Genomic DNA, 20251 nt, shown 5'->3' on the forward strand with positions numbered 1-20251 from the left:
TGTTTATGGTAATTTAGCAATAGGTATATAAGAGGGGTTTTGGTGGTGGTATGTATGTCTTAACAGCCTCCATTTGACAAAGGTTTCTGCAAGAGCCGAAACGTTATGGGTTAAGGCCCTGTTTGTTTGCATATTTGCTTATAAAGGCTTATTCATTGAATCCTGTGTTGCCTGCCTTTTTGGCATTCCCTGTTCACCTAGGCCCGGTGGGGGTTTACCAGGACTGTATATATATATATAGATATATATATATATATATATATACTGTATATAATAAATAGCATGAAGAAACGCACTCGCCGAGTCTTACAAAAATAGGTATTCTTTAATACATCAAAACGTTTCGGGGTTGTTAGCCCCGTCCTCAGACCGTAACAGTCTGAGGACGGGGCTAACGACCCTGAAACGTCACTGACTATTTGATGTATTAAAGAATACCTCTTTTTGTAAGACCCGGCGAGTGCATTTCTTCATGCTATTTATTATCTATATTTTTAATGCACCCCGGGCAACTTGAAGATTGGAGAGTGTGTGCAGAGCCCACACCTGGCCTAGACTTGTTTGCCTTGTTTGCCTAGGCCAAAATACACCCCTGCTTGAAATTTTTTATTTTTTATTTGAGACCTACCTTCATTTTAGTAACTGAAATTTATCAGTGCAGGCTCAGTACTGAAGGGGATTCCCAAGAATATTTTTGTCACATTAAACAATGCTCTTTATAACATATGTTATAAATATTTGGCCAGAATTCATAAATATATTTTGTAAGTTTTCTAAAATATTTAGAAGTACACATACATGCTTGACATAGATAATTCTATACACCATATTATTACTTAATATCCTAAGTCACTCATATTTACATGTTCTTAGAATCTTACAATATTAGGAATTTTTAACAAACCTGGATATTTTAGACCTTTCATTTCCATGGATAGTTTGAAGCACTGAAGCATCTCCTATTCGTTTTTTAATCCACAGTTCATAGCCAATTTTACTGTATAGTAGAAGCATCAAAGTAAGTGGAAGTAAAAAAAGAATAACTAAAATAAATGTTGTATAGATTTTCTGATGCATTTGACTCGTCCATTCTTCCAAACAGCACACATACTCTTTTTCAAATAGAAAATCATATTTCACCTGAAAAATATAAAATACAAAAAAATGTTAAGAGACCTGTCATACAATTTCATATATACTGTATATATGTGAAAAGCCTGTTTTAATAAATGTGTATGGAGCATACTTTATATTGGCCTAGATTATAAATGGAGGCTATTGATAGTGCAGGGTTTGCTATCAATTTTGCTTGTCCATGCTCAGAATAGTGCACTATCTGGAGTTACAAATGAATAGTACAACATAATTACCAGAGAATGTTTAGCTTGGTAAATATCATTGCACTCAAGTGGAACAAATAACACAAATTTAGCACAACTGGAGACCTGAAGTAAAGTGGTCGAGCGTTAAGGGGGCGTGGTATATCATGAATCCCAGTGAAGGGGCGTGGTCTAGCGTGAAGGTCCGTGGAGGGGGGCGGGGCTCGGGGCAGGGCCATGAAAGGCCGTGGAGAGAGCTCAAACAGTTCAAAAGAGGGGAGAGGGGGGAGAGAGAGATCAAGAGGGGAGAAAGAGACAGGGGAGAAAGAGAGAGAGGGGGGAGAGAGAGGGGAGAGAGAGAGAGTGGAGATGGAGAGAGGGGAGAGAAAAAGAGGGGAGATGTGGAGAGAGAGAGAGAGGGGAGAGAAAGAGGAGAGAGAGAGAGGGGAGAGAGAAAGAGAGAGGGGGGAGATAGAGAGGGGAGAGATAGAGAGGGGAGAGAGAGAGAGGGAGAGAAAGGGGAGAGAGAGAGAGGGAGAGAGAGGGGAGAGAGAGAGAGAGGGGGGGGGGAGAGAGAGGGGAGAGAGAGAGACAGAGGGGGGGATAGGGAGAGAGAGGGGAGAGAGAGAGAGAGGGGGAAGATGTGGGGAGAGAGAGAGAGAGAGAGAGAGAGAGAGGGGAGAGAAAGAGGGGACAGAGAGAGAGAGGGGACAGAGAGAGAGGTTGAGAGAGGGGCGAGAGAGAGAGGGAAAAGAGAGAGAGAGGGGAGAGAGAGAGTGGGGGAGAGAGAGGGGGGAGAGAGAGGGGGGAGAGAGAGAGAGGGGAGATAGAGAGAAAGAGAGAGTGACGGGAGAGAGAGGGGAGAGAGAAAGAGAGAGAGGGGGGAGAGAGAAAGAGAGAGGGAGAGAGAAAGAGAGAGGGAGAGAGAAAGAGAGAGGGGAGAGAGAAAGAGAGAGGGGAGAGAGAAAGAGAGAGGGGAGAGAGGGGAGCGAGAGAGAGGGGAGAGAGAGGGGGAGCAAGAGAGAGGGGAGATAGAGAGAGATAGAGGGGAGAGAGAGAGGGGAGAGAGAGAGGGGAGAGAGAGAGAGGGGGGGGGGGAGAGAGAGAGAGGGGAGATAGAGAGAGAGAGAGAGGGGAGATAGAGAGGGGGGAGAGAGAGAGGGGAGATGGAGAGAGAGAGGGAGAGGGGAGAGAGAGAAAGAGATAGGGGAGATAGAGAGAGAGGGGAGATAGAGAGGGAGAGAGAGAGCACAAAAGAAGGGGGAAGAGAGAGAGAGTGCAAAAGAGAGGGGAGAAAGAGAGCGCAAAAGAGAGGGGGGAGAGAGAGAGCTCAAAAGAGAGAGGGAGAGAGAGCGCAAAAGAGAGGGGGGAGAGAGAGAAAGCAAAAGAGAGTGGGAGGGAGAGAACGCAAGGGGTGGGACCACTGTACTGCAAAAAATGGCCCATGTGAACGGGCTTTAGGACTAGTATATATATATATTTAATCAAAATAAATCACACTCTCTGGATTTAAACAGGTTTATTCCGTGATGTTTCAGGGTGCTCACCCATTCCTCAGATTGATTTTTGGACTGTTTCTGCACCCTGCACCCTGGTACTATTGGTAGCAGCTTATGAGTGTGTGCTAAAGGTATTTGCTTTTTGTTACATATATATATATATATATATATATATATATATATATATATATAAATATGTGTGTATATGGGTGTATATTTGTATGTGTGTATTTATATACGGTGGATCAGACTATGAGTGGAGCACTAACGTTTGCGTGTGAACCATAAGGGTTTATTACCGGGGTTTGCGCTGCTCGGGTTTACCGCTGGTATTACAAGCTGAAAGGTGATCGCTAGAGCGCAATCACGTTTTATGTTAAAATGATTACCGCTTCCTCAGAGCTCTGGTTAACTGTTTCACAAAAAAAAAAATGTGTCACAAAACACATCAAAAATACATTACAAAGTACACTTGCAATAATATTAACATCATCTAATAAAGATTATTCAAATAAAATATTGCACACAAAAGTTATAAAGGCTCAAATATATGAGATCTCAGTTATTAGAAAAAAACGGCAAAGGGCTTTCACGCTTAGATACATACATATACATCTCTAAAAATGTATGTATATGTAAATATATATATATGTCTATATGTGTGTACATATGTATTTATATGTGTATATATGTATTTACAAACATATATACACATATAAACACCTAATTATATACTGTATGTACACATAGACATATATAGAAGTGTATTGGAGCCCTTAACAGTTAAGTAGATGTTAAATATGAGTATTGCATAAATATGTTTTTCATGTTTTCAAAGTGTTATTTTGTGAATTTACTGTAAATATTTCACATTCCTATGTTTTACACATAACAGAATATGTTCTATGTATTTATAAATAGATATTCCTATATATCTGTACAAATAGGTATAGGTATATTTTGTACAAAAACACACACACACACGCACACACACACACATATATATATATATATATATATATATATATCAGAATAACAAGAGTATTGCATTGAGCAATGATACTTTTTTATTGGACTAACTATACATTTATAAGTTGACAAGCTTTCGGAAAGTTCCTTCCTTTATCAAGTCTAAAGCAATACTGTCCAAACTGACCAAAATATTGGTCAGTATTGCTTTAGATTTGATAAAGGAAGGAACTCTTCCGAAAGCTTGTCAACTTATAAATAGTGATGTTGCGAACCTAAAAATTTCGGTTCGCGAACGGCGGACTCGAACTTCCGGTATTGTTCGCTTGACTTCAATAGGCAAGCGAACTTTAAAACCTACAAGGACTCTTTCTGGCCACAATAGTGATGGAAAGGTTGTTTCAAGGGTACTAACACCTGGACTGTGGCATGCTGGATGGGGATCCATGGCAAAACTCCCATGGAAAATTACATAGTTTATGCAGAGTCTGCTTTTAACCCATAAAGGGCCTAAATCAACTAACATTCCCAAATTGTTTGCAATAACGTGTTTTAAAATGGAATTTTAAAGATTAACAATACTTTTACAACAACTAGAATTGGTGGCACTAATTAGCTAGTTTGTGACTGGCACACAGGCTGGCAGGCAGGAGGAAACTGCAATTCAATGGCACTAGTAGACTGAATATTTGCACTCCAAACAATTATGAATTTTAATTTTTTTGATACTGTTACAAGAATTATGATTGGTGCCACTAATTGGCTAGTTGGGCCTGGCACACAGGCTGGCAGATATGAGTCGTGGATGGTAGGTAGGGCAGCAATTTAACACAGTATGCTGTGTAAGTGACAAAAACACAGGCCTGATTGAATTAAGTTAGATTACACTAGCAAAATATTTTAAAATTTTAGATTTTAATATTAAAATAATGTTAAGAAGTGCAATGCACATATGAGTGGTCGCACTGGCTGGCTGCTACGTAGGGCAGCAATTAACAACAGTATGCTGTGTAAGTCAGATAGACAGACACAGGCCTGATAGAAAATAAAAATAGATTACACTAGCATAATGATTTAAATACTTTTTTTTTGGCAATTTAAAGAAAAAGGTTAAGCACATACATATGAGTCGTGGCTGATAGCCTTGGAAGGGCAGCTATTAAAAACAGTAGGATCTGTAAGTCAGATAAACACACACGCCTGATAGAAAATACTATTAGTTTACACTAGAAAAATGATTTAAATTATTTTTATGGGGGGGGGATTAAAAAAAGGTTAAACACATATGAGTCGTGGCTCATAGACTAGGGAGGGCAGCAAGTAAACACAGTAGGCTCTGTATATCAGCAAAACACACAGGCCTGATAGGAAATTATATTAGATTACACTATCAAAAAAAATTAAACTTTTTTTTTTTTATAGTTAAATTAAGGTGAAGAAGATATGAGTGGTGGCTGCCTGGCACAGACCAATTAACCAAAAGACTGAAAAAAAATGAGGTATATTAATGCTGTTGAGCCTGACATACACAAGCCTGATAGAAAATGTAATTAGATTACAGTAGCAAAATATATATATTTTTTTTAATTTAAAATAGTGTTATAAACGGATATTAACACTGGTGGCTGGCACAGAGTATATGCTGTGTGACACAGGCCTGATAGAAAATGAAAACAAATTACACTAGCAAAATAATTAAAAATTTTGGTTAGTTAAATTTAAACTAATGTTGTTAGGGAGATATCAGTGGTGGCAGTAATCACAGCATATGCTGTGAGCCTTAAACACACAGGCTGAAAGCCAGGCAAATGCTAATAAAAAAAAGAAAAAAAAAAAAAAAACGGCATGAAATATAGCCCTAAAAAGGGCTTTTTGGGGTGCTGTCCTTGTAGCAGAGATGAGTGGAGTCCTTCTGGACTGTAGTGGACACTAAATACACTAGCCTAGCTATGTTTTTCCTATTAATGTCAGGAGCAAAAACACAACACGTCCTCTCATTAAGAAAGCAAGGTCGTTATGAGTCTAAAATGGCGGATTCCGAGTAGCTGGGAGGGTCTGTGAGGGAGTGTCTGATGTTGATTGGCTCTAATGTGTCAGACGGCTTTGACATACAGGGTCAAAGTTTCCTCAATGATGACACATAGGGAAGGATCGAACGCGAACAAGCTATGTTCGCTGGGAACCGTTCGCGGGCGAACAGTTCGGGACATCACCACTTATAAATGTATAGTTAGTCCAATAAAAAAAGTATCATTGCTCAATGCAATACTCTTGTTATTTTGATATCTAAATCTCTGGACTAACACGGCTACTCCAATCAATATATATATTTATATATATATATATATATATATATATATATATATATATATATATATGTATGTATTTATGAATAAATAGAACATATTCTGTTATGTGAGGAGCATTGGAGTGTGAAATATTCATATTTTTATGTCCGGTTAGCACACATGAGAATATGCAATAAGATTTTTTTCCACTTATTTTGCTCTATTGACTTCTATAGGGTAATACGTGAATTAGTATGCTCATTCTATTATGCACATTCACAAAAGAAAATAGTCCTCTTTGGAAAAGTGTCTTCATGAGAGGACTGTTTTCTTTTAAATGGATACTAAGGAGCAAGCTAATCTCTCTAAGGAGTAAAGGAATGAGCATAAAGTAAGAGGAAAGAAAAAAACTTTTATTCAAGTTTGTTTGTTCATAAAAGGATCACTTTGGAGTTCTCACATTTAAGTGAAAAAGATGACATCACAAACCAGTTACCTGACCCAGATGATCACGTTCTTAACAACCAGTAATTTAGGAGAGCATATGTTGCAGAGCATTTGGTTCAAACAGTGTGTATTCAAACAGAGTGTATTCTGTTAGCAGAATAACTGATGAGAAGGTGGAGAACAGTGAACTTTTCAAGCAGCTCTGGAAGAGGTAATATGTATACTCACAGTGACTAGCCCCATAAGTAAGATCCTATGTGAAAAATTGCTGGAAACCTAACTGCTTTAATAAAAAGTGACAATTCAAAAAAGAAGCAGCCTATAGACCTTAAGTGCGGTGGAATCCACGGTCAGCAGCATTATGTCTCTAAACATATCCCAGCTCTAAATTCCTTATGAGAGTTTCATATATAAAATGAGGTGCACCTCTTTATTTTCATGGGACTGCCTTTAATGAAAAGGGAACATTTCCATTACACTGTGCATGAAAGTTTTTTGCTTTCCTTAAAGTGACAGTATGCTATGCTACTATTGCTTTCTAAGGGCATTAGTTTTGTTAGCAGTTTAGATTATTTTAGGATGTTATGGTATGATGATTATGTATCAAATGTTGAATATTCTGACTTTTATGTTGTGATGGGTTTATAGTAACCTCTGTCAGGAGGATATCTTGCAAACAGGTGGATGTTTGATATTTAAATCACAAAATAAAAAGCCCTATTTTTTCAAATAAAAAGAGTGCTGAATTTCCTTACTTTTGGATATAAAGAAGATTATCTGTTTTATCCATATCTTTCTTTTACGGTCTTATTCATAATTATTTTAAGGGTCTGCACCAGTACTTTCCTTTACTGGGAATTTACTTTAAGGGTGTATTCAATATGATATTGAAAGATTATAGGTCTCTTCTTATAATTCAATTTTGTTTAAATATATATATATATATATATATATATATATATATATATATATATATATATATATATATATATATATATATATATATATATATATATATACTAGGCGATAAAAATAAATAAAACTACAAACCCCAAAGCTAAAATTACACAAAATTAAAAAAATTACAGAAAAAAATGAACAAATCTATCCAAAATAAACAATTTAAACCTAAACTAATAACCCTATAAAAAATCCCCCCAAAATAAAAACACCCCCTAATCTAGTACTAAACTACCAATAGCCCTTAAAATGGCTTTTGCAGGGCATTGCCGTAAGTTAAACAGCTCTTTTACCTAAACAAATTACTAATTACCCCCTAACAGTAAAACCCCCCAAAATAAAAAAACTAACACTAAAAGAATCCTAAACTACCCATAGCTCCTAAAGGGGCATTTGTACGGGCATTGCCCTTAAAAGGGCATTCAGCTCTTTTACTGCCCTTAAAAGGGCAATCAGCTCTTTTCCAGCCTAAAAAAAAGAGATAAATATATCAAATTTGGGTTTTTATAAGAAGCTAATTAAACCATAAAATAGCTCTCCAAAACTTACCTTAAAATGTAAAAAAAAATTACTTTGAGGTTAATCTAGGGGTTTTATTTTTAAATTGGAGGAAAATTCTCGCAAAGAAGATACATATCTATATACTGTACAAATATGATTCCTGAGAAAGAATTTGCTTAAAAAAGCAACAACCAAGAAAGCAAATATATCTGCAACATAAAAGATAAATTCATTTAATTTCATAACCAAGGTAACTTGAAAATGGGTATGCATAATAAAATGATAGAAATAGTAAAACACACAACTCTAGGCATTTCAATAACAAAAGGTTAATTTAACCACCAAAACATCTATTTCTATAATTGCATGGCTTTGTGGTATGGAAGCAGACATAGCTGGGAAATTAAACAAATAATTTGCTCATCTAGACTAAGAATGACCCTGAGCGTATGAAATTGGAATGAATATGTGCACTATAGAGAAGATATTGAAAAGGCATATGTTGTTTATAAAGCTCTTTAGTAGAAAAATTGAAAAGCTTAGTACCACTCACAAAAACATATACATTCATAGATAATGATGAGAAATTCAAGCATGTAGCTCTGCCACTCCCTCTCATCTGAAACTAGGTACTTAGATCAAAGCCTTTGTAATTCAAAATGCCCAGGAGCCTGGAACAAACCTTTGATCCAATTCCAAACATGTAATCCATGAAAATTGCATTTCCCAGTATATGAAAATTACCAGGTATGTAAATAACGTGTTAATTTTATTTTGGGGTGTCACATTTTGCAATAATAATGTATTTTGCATGCCCATGGTACACTTTTTTTAAAATTTAAAGATGAATTAACAAAACATTTATATTTATAATGTATGTCAACAATTGAAAAAATAATAGCTGTCATATAGAAAATGATTAATAAGAAAAATAATGCAGCCAGCAAAAACAAATCAGTAGAGTGGTAGTCCAAAGGCAGATTGCCAACAGGTTGGTGTGAGGACCACCTTGGTCACTCATGCCATAGGTTTAGCACCCCTATCCTATATATTTAAACCATCCTAACCAAAACACTGACATCTACTTAAAAAATATATTTCATTATTGTGCAAGATTATTATTATTATTATTATTATTATTAATAATAATAAGTTAGTTTAAATCACTAATACACCCTGAGTGAAAGGTGGTTATAAAATAAGTCTATGAATTAAAGTGATTCCTAAAAAATTTTTTTATTGACACCGCTTATAAGCAATTATAACATATTGGTGCGCTATTTAGAGCCTTCTCTTGCACACAAATACAGCTGGAAGTAAACTTTTATTGTATTACAAGTTGAAAGTAAATTGTTTGTGGACAAGCGACATACAACCCCCGCTAACTTCAAGACTTCTGATATTGTGAATGCATCAACTTGTTCTCCCCATAGACTTTAATGGAGCGTGCTTTAAAAAAAGTACCTAACCCGACACTACTTTAGACCTACAGTGCTAAATCCGGAGGTAGTTATTCATATTTTAGATTCCAATGTTCTTCACATAGAAGAAAATGTTCTTTTTACATTTTTATATATATATATATATAGACAGTGCTTTTTTTTTGTAAAAGAAAAGGTTCCGGTACGCACTGATTATTGATTTATAAATTCTGCTCAGTAACTTTGAGAAAGCAAAGGAACAACATTACTTACAATGTTTGATGTATTATGCAGCCCCCTCTTATGAAAACTAGAGTATTTAAATGAGTATTACAAATATTACCCATGAGTTGGCAGAGGTGGGGGTACTCAGTACCAGTGAGTACCCCCACAAAAAAGCCATATATACAGGAAGCTGTGCTGTCCCCAGAGCCACAAGCAGTTAACCCCAGACAGGTCTGGGTGCAAGAACTAGGGAAAATTACAAAACAAATTAATACAACACACAGAGAAAACCCAGCACTCACTTACAAGCTCTCAGTTAAGATTTAAAAGCAAAACTGGAAAGGTTAGTCACCGCATCTGGCCAAATGGGACAAGCTCAGGTACCACATCAAGGTCCTTTCCAATACCTGAGACCCTATAACAGCCACACAATGCAAGCTTTCAAATCCAAACAAACTGAAAACAAAAAAAAGGGTGCACAGGAATATGTAATCACCCTAGACATATACAAAACACGGAAGGGAACTGCACTCTCATACCGGACCGGGTACACATCCAATGTCCCTGCAACATGCTCAGCCCTGGGTGCCACTGGCACTCACAGGAAGCTGTGCTGTCCCCAGAGCCACAAGCAGTTAACCCCAGACAGGTCTGGGTGCAAGAACCATAGGGAAAATTACAAAACAAATTAATACAACACACAGAGAAAACCCAGCACTCACTTACAAGCTCTCAGCTAAGATTTAAAAGTAAAACTGGAAAGGTTAGTCACCGCATCTGGCCAAATGGGACAAGCTCAGGTACCACGTCAAGGTCCTTTCCAATACCTGAGACCCTATAACAGCCACACAATGCAAGCTTTCAAATCCAAACAAACTGAAAACAAAAAAGGGTGCACAGGAATATGTAATCACCCTAGACATATACAAAACACGGAAGGGAACTGCACTCTCATACCGGACCGGGTACACATCCAATGACCCTGCAACATGCTCAGCCCTGGGTGCCACTGGCACTCACAGGAAGCTGTGCTGTCCCCAGAGCCACAAGCAGTTAACCCCAGACAGGTCTGGGTGCAAGAACCATAGGGAAAATTACAAAACAAATTAATACAACACACAGAGAAAACCCAGCACTCACTTACAAGCTCTCAGCTAAGATTTAAAAGCAAAACTGGAAAGGTTAGTCACCGCATCTGGCCAAATGGGACAAGCTCAGGTACCACATCAAGGTCCTTTCCAATACCTGAGACCCTATAACAGCCACACAATGCAAGCTTTCAAATCCAAACAAACTGAAAACAAAAAAAGGGTGCACAGGAATATGTAATCACCCTAGACATATACAAAACACGAAAGGGATTTGCACTCTCATACCGGACCGGGTACACATCCAATGACCCTGCAACATGCTCAGCCCTGGGTGCCACTGGCACTCACAGGAAGCTGTGCTGTCCCCAGAGCCACAAGCAGTTAACCCCAGACAGGTCTGGGTGCAAGAACCATAGGGAAAATTACAAAACAAATTAATACAACACACAGAGAAAACCCAGCACTCACTTACAAGCTCTCAGCTAAGATTTAAAAGCAAAACTGGAAAGGTTAGTCACCGCATCTGGCCAAATGGGACAAGCTCAGGTACCACATCAAGGTCCTTTCCAATACCTGAGACCCTATAACAGCCACACAATGCAAGCTTTCAAATCCAAACAAACTGAAAACAAAAAAAGGGTGCACAGGAATATGTAATCACCCTAGACATATACAAAACACGGAAGGGATTTGCACTCTCATACCGGACCGGGTACACATCCAATGACCCTGCAACATGCTCAGCCCTGGGTGCCACTGGCACTCACAGGAAGTTGTGCTGTCCCCAGAGCCACAAGCAGTTAACCCCAGACAGGTCTGGGTGCAAGAACCATAGGGAAAATTACAAAACAAATTAATACAACACACAGAGAAAACCCAGCACTCACTTACAAGCTCTCAGCTAAGATTTAAAAGCTTTGAAATGAAGCCTTTAAATGCTAAACAGCATTATAAACCTAATAAAATAGATTGTATCATCATCAATCTAAGTTTAATGAACAAAAACATTTGCTAAACAGCACCTAATAACACAAATTACACAACAGGCTGTATCATCATCAAACTAAGTTTAATGAACAAAAACAGTTCTCTGCATTGAGTCTGCAGCTAAGGGAAGTGGCTGCTAGATCTTGTTCCTTTGAAAGCTGATCCATTGATCATGTCTGGCTTGCTTGGCTTTGCATCTCTTTGCTGCAACACCAGCGGACAGCTCCACCTACTGGCTATTTTAATGAATGCACAGCTTCTCAATGCTTTTCAATAGCAGTCACATGACTGAAAAAAGGGAGTTATTCTGAAATGGCACAAATTGAACGGTTGTAAACCAAGGGCCACCTGTATATATATATATATATATATATATATATATATATATACTGTATATAAAATCTGTGAACATTTTGAGTACATAATAGTCTAATGCCACCATATGAACTATATACATCAATGAGAGACTGTGAAGATAAAGATCCTTAAAATTAAACAGTTAAAACCACTACACATATAGCGGGTTGCTCTAGTGGGCATATAGATAAATATTTTGTACATATATTATATATTATATACTCTGAAATATGAAATTTAACCCTTCGCTTATAACATAATATAGAATATTAGTCCAGTAATATACCCATTTGGGTGACTAACAGGTTAACTGTTTTATAAGGAAACACCAACACACTCCCACGTATATATATACCACGTTCAGTGTTGATGGCACATACTAAAAAAATCAAAACCCCGGAGCTCTGCAGATCAGTTGTGTATATATTCCAATAGTATTCAGACTCTGCATTGATCTTGAGGATACAAAGCAGGCATACACAGGTATAGAATTTCCAGTGCCCACAGTCAAACGTTTCAGCTCTCGCAGGAGTTTTCTTCAGTGTAGGCCAAGGTCTGATTTTAGAACTTTTTCTCTAATACAAAATGAAAATAAGATAATTCTGATTATCCTAGCTTAAGTGAAGGAATAATCTAGATTTTATTAAAGACACAGAGACGAATATTTGCTTTACTTTCTTTTACTACTAGTGTGTAGCATTTTAAAGTACAATAAAACACATTACATAAAAACAGAGAAAAAAGAACCAATGTAATTAGCCCAGGAAAAGGCTATTGTTGATAACAGTGTAATAATGGACCAATCAGAAGACCCATAAACTGACCAATGAGCTCCCCATCTTCCTCTTTCTTGTTTAAGGCTCATGAAAAAGAAATTCCCGAAAAAGCAGAAAACACAAAATAGTCCAACAATTAATAATAAGATGAACAGGAACCAAAAAACTTGAAACAGCTTGGGAAACATTTGATTTGAAGAAATCTGATAGTTGATAGAAGATAGATAATGAATCCATTTCAAATTCCCAAATGAAGATCGAGACTTGATTGAAGGTGCAAAGCCCATCTTAATTAGAGATATTTGAGAAGTTGGTAGCTAAAATAAATATAAAAAATATTAATATCATATAACAATAATGGGAGGGAAAGACAGAATAGTAGAGGAGGGAAATATTCGTCTCTGTGTCATTAATAAAATCTAGATTATTCCTTCACTTAAGCTAGGATAATCAGAATTTTATTACAAGACCAGAGACTTCATATTTGTTATTTAAAGAGATTTTGAGAGGCGTGTTGAAGAGGAGCAGATTTTAAAAAGGCTTTAGAAGCGGCAGATCCCCTTACTGAATGAGCTGAAAAAGAGCAATTAATTCCAGCTTCAGACATAACCCATTTAATGCACCTCACAATGGAAGTAGTAGTTACAGGAGCGTGAGGGGGAACAAAAGATAAAAGAAGTTGATTTTTTGAAGAATCTCTAAAAAAACAGTTTTAGATTCATAAGATTTTAAACATGAAACCACACATAAGGAAGGTTCAGAAGGAAAATAAGGATAAAAAATAGATGAAGATAGAGTTTTAGTTTTACGAGAGATTAACAAAGTAACACCTTCAGGAGAAAAAGATTTAGAATTAAAATCAAGAGCCCAAACATCAGAAAATCTACGAAAAGAGATAAGACATAATAAAGTAGCAAGTTTAGCAGAAATTTGTTTCAAAGATAAAGAATCATTAGAAGGCCAAGATCTAAAAAGAGAAAATATCAAATCTACATCCCAAAAAGAATTATATTTAGGGGAAGGAGGTTTTTTTAATCTAATAGATTTCAGGAGACGACAAACTAACGGATGTTTACCAATGGGAGAATTATTTATAAAATCATGTCTAGCGGAAATAGCAGATCGAGAAAGATTAATAGTTCTATAATCAAGTCCACTGTCAAAAAGATAAGAGAGAAAATTTAAAATTTGAGTCAAAGGAGCTGAAAAGGGATCCAAGTTCCTAGTTCCTAGACAAGCACCAGCTAGACCATCTGGACCATGTGGAAAAATAGGATTTATGGGTTCCCAGAGCCCATGAATCCCGCATGAGAGACTTAGCTGATTCCGAATGTTTGTGGAGATTTCTGATTTCCCCGTAATTGACCAAGCTATCAGTTTGAGAAATTGGTTTAGAATAAGATTGTGAGGATTGCCTACAGGATCTAGTAGAAGTTCTGGGAACAGAGGTGGAAGAAAGGGAGATTTGAACGACATCTCCAGAAGGTAAGGAAACAAAGCTTGGGTTGGCCAAAGTGGAGTTATTAGAAGAAGGGATAAAAGATTCCTGTGGACTACTGAAATCATCAGAGCAATCAGAGAAAAGGGGGGAAATGCATAAACTCAGTGGAGAGGCCACAGTTGAAGAAATGCATCTATTGCTAAAGCATCCGTGTCCGGACGCCAACTGAAATATTGAGGGAGTTGATGATTGAGTCAAGAGGCAAAAATATCTAAAGAAAAGGGACCACAAAGGGATTGAATCGAAAGAAAAATGTCCCTGTTTAACATCCAATCACTTGAATCCTTCAGGAAACGGGAACCCCAATCTGCAGCTAAATTTGAGAGACCGGGAATATATTCTGCTTTGATAGAAATATTCCTGTCCAGACACACATGGATAAAATCATTGGTAATGTTGGATAGATTTCTTGATTTGGTACCGCCTAAGCGATTGAGGTATCTGACTGCAGAAATATTGTCCATACGAAGAAGAATAGAAGCTGGAGCAAAAGATTTTACAAAACGTTTTACAGCAAAAGATCCGGCCAAAAGTTCCAGACAAGTTATATGTAGACTTTTCTCCTCTAAGGACCATTTGCCTCCTATTATAGACCGACCACAACGAGCTCCCCCTCCTGAGAGACTAGCATCCGATCCGGAGATTTTCCAAAAATAGCTCTCCCGTTCCAAGCTTCCATATGAGCAAGCCACCATGAAAGCTCCTCCTTGGAATCTGAAGATAAAGGAATGTGATGAGAATAAGAAAACCCTTTTTGAACATAAGAGATTTTCAAACGTTGAAGTTCGCGATAATGAAGGGGGGCAGGAAAAATAGCCTGAATGGAGGATGAAAGTAACCCAACAATTCTGGCTATTTGTCTGACAGAAACTAATTGTTTGGAAAGAGTCCTTGAAATTTCCTTCTTTATATTTTTTTATCTTCTCTTGAGGAAGGCTCAATATGGATTTGGAAGTATCTATAATAAAAAACCTAAGAAGATCAGATTCTTGGTAGGAAATAGGACAGATTTCTCTTTGTTCACTAGGAAACCCAAGTTTTCCAAGATATTGATAGTTGTAGATAATTGAGATTGGAGAGAAGAAAAATTTTGATTCATTAACAGAATATCGTCTAGATAAATGATTAGATGAACACCTCTCTGTCTCAACCAGGATACTACTGGTTTGAGAAGTTTTGTGAAAATCCAGGGTGCAGAGGAAAGGCTAAAAGGAAGACAAGTGAAATTCCAAATTTGATTGTCCCATGAAAAGGTTAGATATTTCCAATGTTCTGGGGAAATGGGAACAGTTAGGTAAGCATCGGACAGATCCAATCTGACTAACCAGTCATTGTCTAAAAGACAGTCTCTTAAGAGATGGATACCTTCTAATTTGGAGTGGTTGTAGGAAACAAAAGCATTTAAAGGTCTGAGATTTATTACTGGTCTGAATTGACCGTTTTTCTTTTTTACAAGGAAAATATTGCTGAAAAAGGCTAAATGAGGATTTAAGCTTGGAGATATTGCATCTCTTAAATGAAGATTTTTTATTTCTTTTTGAATCTGAACCTTGTCTTTTAAGGAAAAGTGAATAGGAAAGGGAAAACATTTTGAATTGGAGGAGATACAAAGTCTATTAGGACTCCTTGAACTGTTTGAAGAATCCAAGTGTCTGAAGTAATATGAGTCCAATTTTGAGAAAATAGAATTAGTCTTCCCCAACTTTTGATGGGAAAAAAGGTAGAGGAAGAAGAGATATTGAATTTACCTGTAGATGAGCGTGATCTTGTTCTGAAGCGGGATCCTCTTTGTTGCCAAGGTCTGGCGTGTGATGGGAAAAAAATTGGGGTATGGCCTTGTTCTAGGTAGGTTCTGTTGTAATTGAAATTTGGCTGTTGGTAATGAGGTCTTGAAAGAAAAGAGGCACGGCCGGGAAAGCGACCTCTTCCTTTACCGGCCCTGTCAGAGAAATTCTGAGATTGCAAAATTTTTCTCATGTTATTTTTAACTTTATTAAGAGTTGTAAAAGTATTGGCATACTGATTAAGGTCTTTCAAGAATACATCTCCGAAAAGAAAACCATCCTTATCTGAATGTAGTTCATTATTTGCGAAATCGCAAATCTTTGGGTCAATTCTACGTAATATATTCTTACGTCTTTCAATAATCATGTTAGCGTTTGTATTGCCAACAAAAGATAAGATCCTTTGAACCCACTCTCTCACTGTATGAGGGTCCATATTTGTATCATTTAAAACAGCTTCCTCGGAAAGTTCAAACAATTTAGTTATTGGACCAATAGTATCCAATAATCTATCCTGGCAGTTTTTCCAGGATCTATCGAGGCCCTTTTTTAATTTATAGCCAGGTGATCCTATGAACTTAATAACTTTAGGATCGATATCTGGGGTTAAATTACTGTTATGTGGAAGAAGTGGTATTGGGCATTCTGCCCTCATATTATTCCTTGCACGTTTCTTTAAAGTTTTCTTTAATTGAAAATCTACAAATTTAGCTATATCTAGGGGTGGAAACCATTCTGAGGAGCGAGGATGCTGTAAGGTGTCTGAGTTGAAACGCGGATTCCCCAAGGGGTCATTAAAATTTATCTCATCCTCATGCTATGTTTTTTAAATTTTTTCTTTTTAGGTTCTGATTCAGAGAAATCAGAATCATAATTAGAGGAATTTTTGTCAGATAAATCATAAAATGAATCAGAATTTTCTGATGTAATAGCATCTGAATCTATTTCTCTAACAAAATATGCCCCCTGGGATTTAGGGTTCTCATTGCGGATGTTTTAATTCCTTTGCCGCCAGGAATAGGAATATCAGACAAAGTTTGCTTGGATTTTGAAACTAGTTTCTTACTAGTTTTAATTGCAGCAGATTCAGCTTTCCTTTTGATGGCTTTCTTTTGGGGGGATTGAGCCAATAAATTAGTCATGTGAGACATAAGTTTGCTTAAAGAACTGTCTATCATCTTTTGGACTGATTGTTCAGTCAGGGGAACAGATGATGAAGTGTCCTGAGACATAATGAAATAAAATATAAAATGAGTGAAAAAAATTTAAGTAATAAAATATTGCCAATACTTAAATAACAATCAATAAAATAAATATGAATTTAATTAATTATAATAAAATTTTTAATAAAACTTTCAATAAAATTTCTTCTGACAGAAAATAGAATGAATAACTACCAATACAAATTTTATAGATAATAAAATAAAATCTCCTCAGTAATGAAAAATATGGCCACCGGAGGGCAATGCAGACCGAGTGATGCATCTGTCAAGGAAAAAAAAGGTGCAAAAGACACCAGAGGGCGCTAATGGGTCCTAAAATGACCATATAATATATGAAACATACAATGCTTAAAATAATAGGAATAGAAAATGGCACCTCATTAAATGTTGAGCACCACAACATAAGAGTCCACTATGCGTAAGTTGGAATGAACAGTCTGTTGAATCAATTATGAAATCCAGTACACTTTCAGCCGACAGCAGCAGGTTCCAAATGGTTGCAAAAATGAATCCCCTCTTCAAACGGCAACAGGCATATCTGTGTGGGTTACAAATAGGAAAGAGCAACCATTGTGCGCATCCACAGCCCAAATAGCCCACACATGCAGCAACACTCTAATTCTAGGGTACTCACACTCTGGCCGAGCACACTAATGTGCTTGTAGACATAGACTGGTTATCAGAGCAAACCAACTTGTTCTCTCCGGCAACACTCTCCCCACAGCCGCCAAACAATAGCAGACTCACTGGCTCTCCACAGCGGTTTGGTAATGAGAACCTCACTTGTTAGGAATTGTAGGCAATGATTTTAAAAAAGATAATCCTTTAATCATTGATAAAATATAAAATCCTTAACATACAAGTAGGTGAACAATGTACATCAGTAAAAATTGCTACGCGTTTCTCAGGTCTCTCGACCGTTTCCTCAGGCAACTGTCAAGGAAGAAATTCAATGACGCACTAAGAAAATGGGCGGCGAGAACGTCACAATAAGAATGCCCACAAAATGGCGAATATGCCAGGAGCAGAGAAAACCGGAACTGTCAGGGGTAGAAAAAAGCCACAAGAAGAAGACAAATTAAGACAAAATCTAAACGGTACAAAGGGGATATAAGATAACGATCTGGGAACAATTTATAATATAATATAAGCAAGAGAAAAAACGAAGGAAAAGGGGTTTTAAAAAAAAAAAAACGGCAGTTAGGATAAAAGAAAAAGAAGGGAAAAAATTTAAATTAATAAAGGAAAAAAATAGTGATTGAAAGATAAATTTGAAAGATAAGGAAAAACTGAAAAATATATAAGAAAAAAGGGGGGATAAATAGATAAATAAGAGCAATAAAATTAAATAATAATATAATTTATGTGAGAGACAAAAATAAAGCACACTTATCTTTTGAATGAGCAGCAAAAGAAACAGGGAAATGGGGAGCTTATTGGTCAGTTTATGGACAGTATGGGTCTTCTGATTGGTCCATTATTACACTGTTATCGACAATAGCCTTTTCCTGGGCTAATTACATTGGTTCTTTTTTCTCTGTTTTTATGTAATGTGTTTTATTGTACTTTAAAATGCTGCACACTAGTAGTAAAAGAAAGTAAAGCAAATATGAAGTCTCTAGTCTTGTAATAAAATTGATATGCAACTACAATATTATTAGAATATTATTGCAGTTCAAGGGTCCAATTTAGCATTAGATGGGCAGACAATGTTCCCAGCTAGGAAGCCTGTCTTTCCATCATTGGGGTGTGAGAGCAGTGCATCAACTACATCTATTATTGATTATCTTGCACGACTTGTTAATCATACCAAACAAACACGTTTAACTCTGACTCATCTGAGGTGGCTAAAAGTGTAAGAAGCAACAATAGTATGACAACTGCTTTTTCATTTGTGGCGCATGCACTTGCAGCAAGACTCCAAAGCAGTCTCTATTGCTTAATAAGTGAAGCCACAAGTTTTCATTGTATTTTATGTTTAACCACCAGTTAAAATGATGGATGACGTTACTCACACTAAGCCCAGTTTAAAGAGTATCTCGGCATCATTCTCCAAATTAACCCATTTCATTGCTGTTTATTGCGGCCTATTGACAAAATGAGACTGGACCAAACATCTCTCTTAATCATGTACATTGCTGGTGATATTGCTTTTTATGTTGGTTTCTCTGCCAAAATATACAGGCACTGTGATTGCAAGATTGACTCAATTATGGTTTTAATTTATGATTCCAATTAACATTTCTAAAATATTAATTTAAAATTAACAGAAAAGTATATTAACTGTTCAGTTGCACACATCATGAATTGATATTGTCATTTTTGGGTGCTGGAGTGGATTCTATGGTATATTTCCAAACTAAAGTACATTTATGAAATTAGATAGTCGATTGAAAAACTTTCAATTGTATATTGGTCTATTGAATATTACAGTTAGTTAATAAGTTGTAATGAGGATTACATTTGGTTAAAGGAACAGTCTAGTCCAAAATAAACTTTCATGATTCAGATAGGGAATCACTAAATTTGCTTTGTTCTCTTTGTATTCTTAGTTGAAAGCTAAACCTAGGAGGTTCATATGCTAATTCTCAGACCTTGAAGGCGCCTCTAATCTGAATGCATTTTGACAGTTTTTCACCACTAGAGGGCGTTAGTTCATATGTGTCATATAGATAACATTGAGCTCACGTACGTGAAGGTACCTAGGAGTCAGCACTGATTGATCTGTTAAAACAACTGAAATAAGGGGACAGTCTGCAGAGGCTTAGATACAAGGTAATCACAGAGGTAAAAAGTATATTAATATAACTGTGTTGGTTGTGCAAAACTGGGGAATGGGTAATAAAGGGATTATCTATCTTTTTAAACAACACAAATTCTGGTGGTGACTGTCCCTTTAACCT

The 20251-nt window shown here is 36.7% G+C and overlaps 1 protein-coding gene across 1 annotated transcript in view; it reads right to left on the reverse strand.

Moving 5' to 3' along the window:
- Nucleotides 1-20251, reverse strand: part of QRFPR (pyroglutamylated RFamide peptide receptor) — a 167780-nt gene that overhangs the window by 16823 nt on the left and 130706 nt on the right. Inside the window, exon 4 of the mRNA XM_053700814.1 lies at nt 905-1140. Coding sequence (XP_053556789.1) covers nt 905-1140 — 236 coding nt within the window. The remainder of the gene's footprint in view (nt 1-904; nt 1141-20251) is intronic.

The sequence above is a fragment of the Bombina bombina genome, chromosome 2 (assembly GCF_027579735.1).
Source record: "Bombina bombina isolate aBomBom1 chromosome 2, aBomBom1.pri, whole genome shotgun sequence".
In the NCBI taxonomy this organism is placed as follows: Eukaryota; Metazoa; Chordata; class Amphibia; order Anura; family Bombinatoridae; genus Bombina; species Bombina bombina.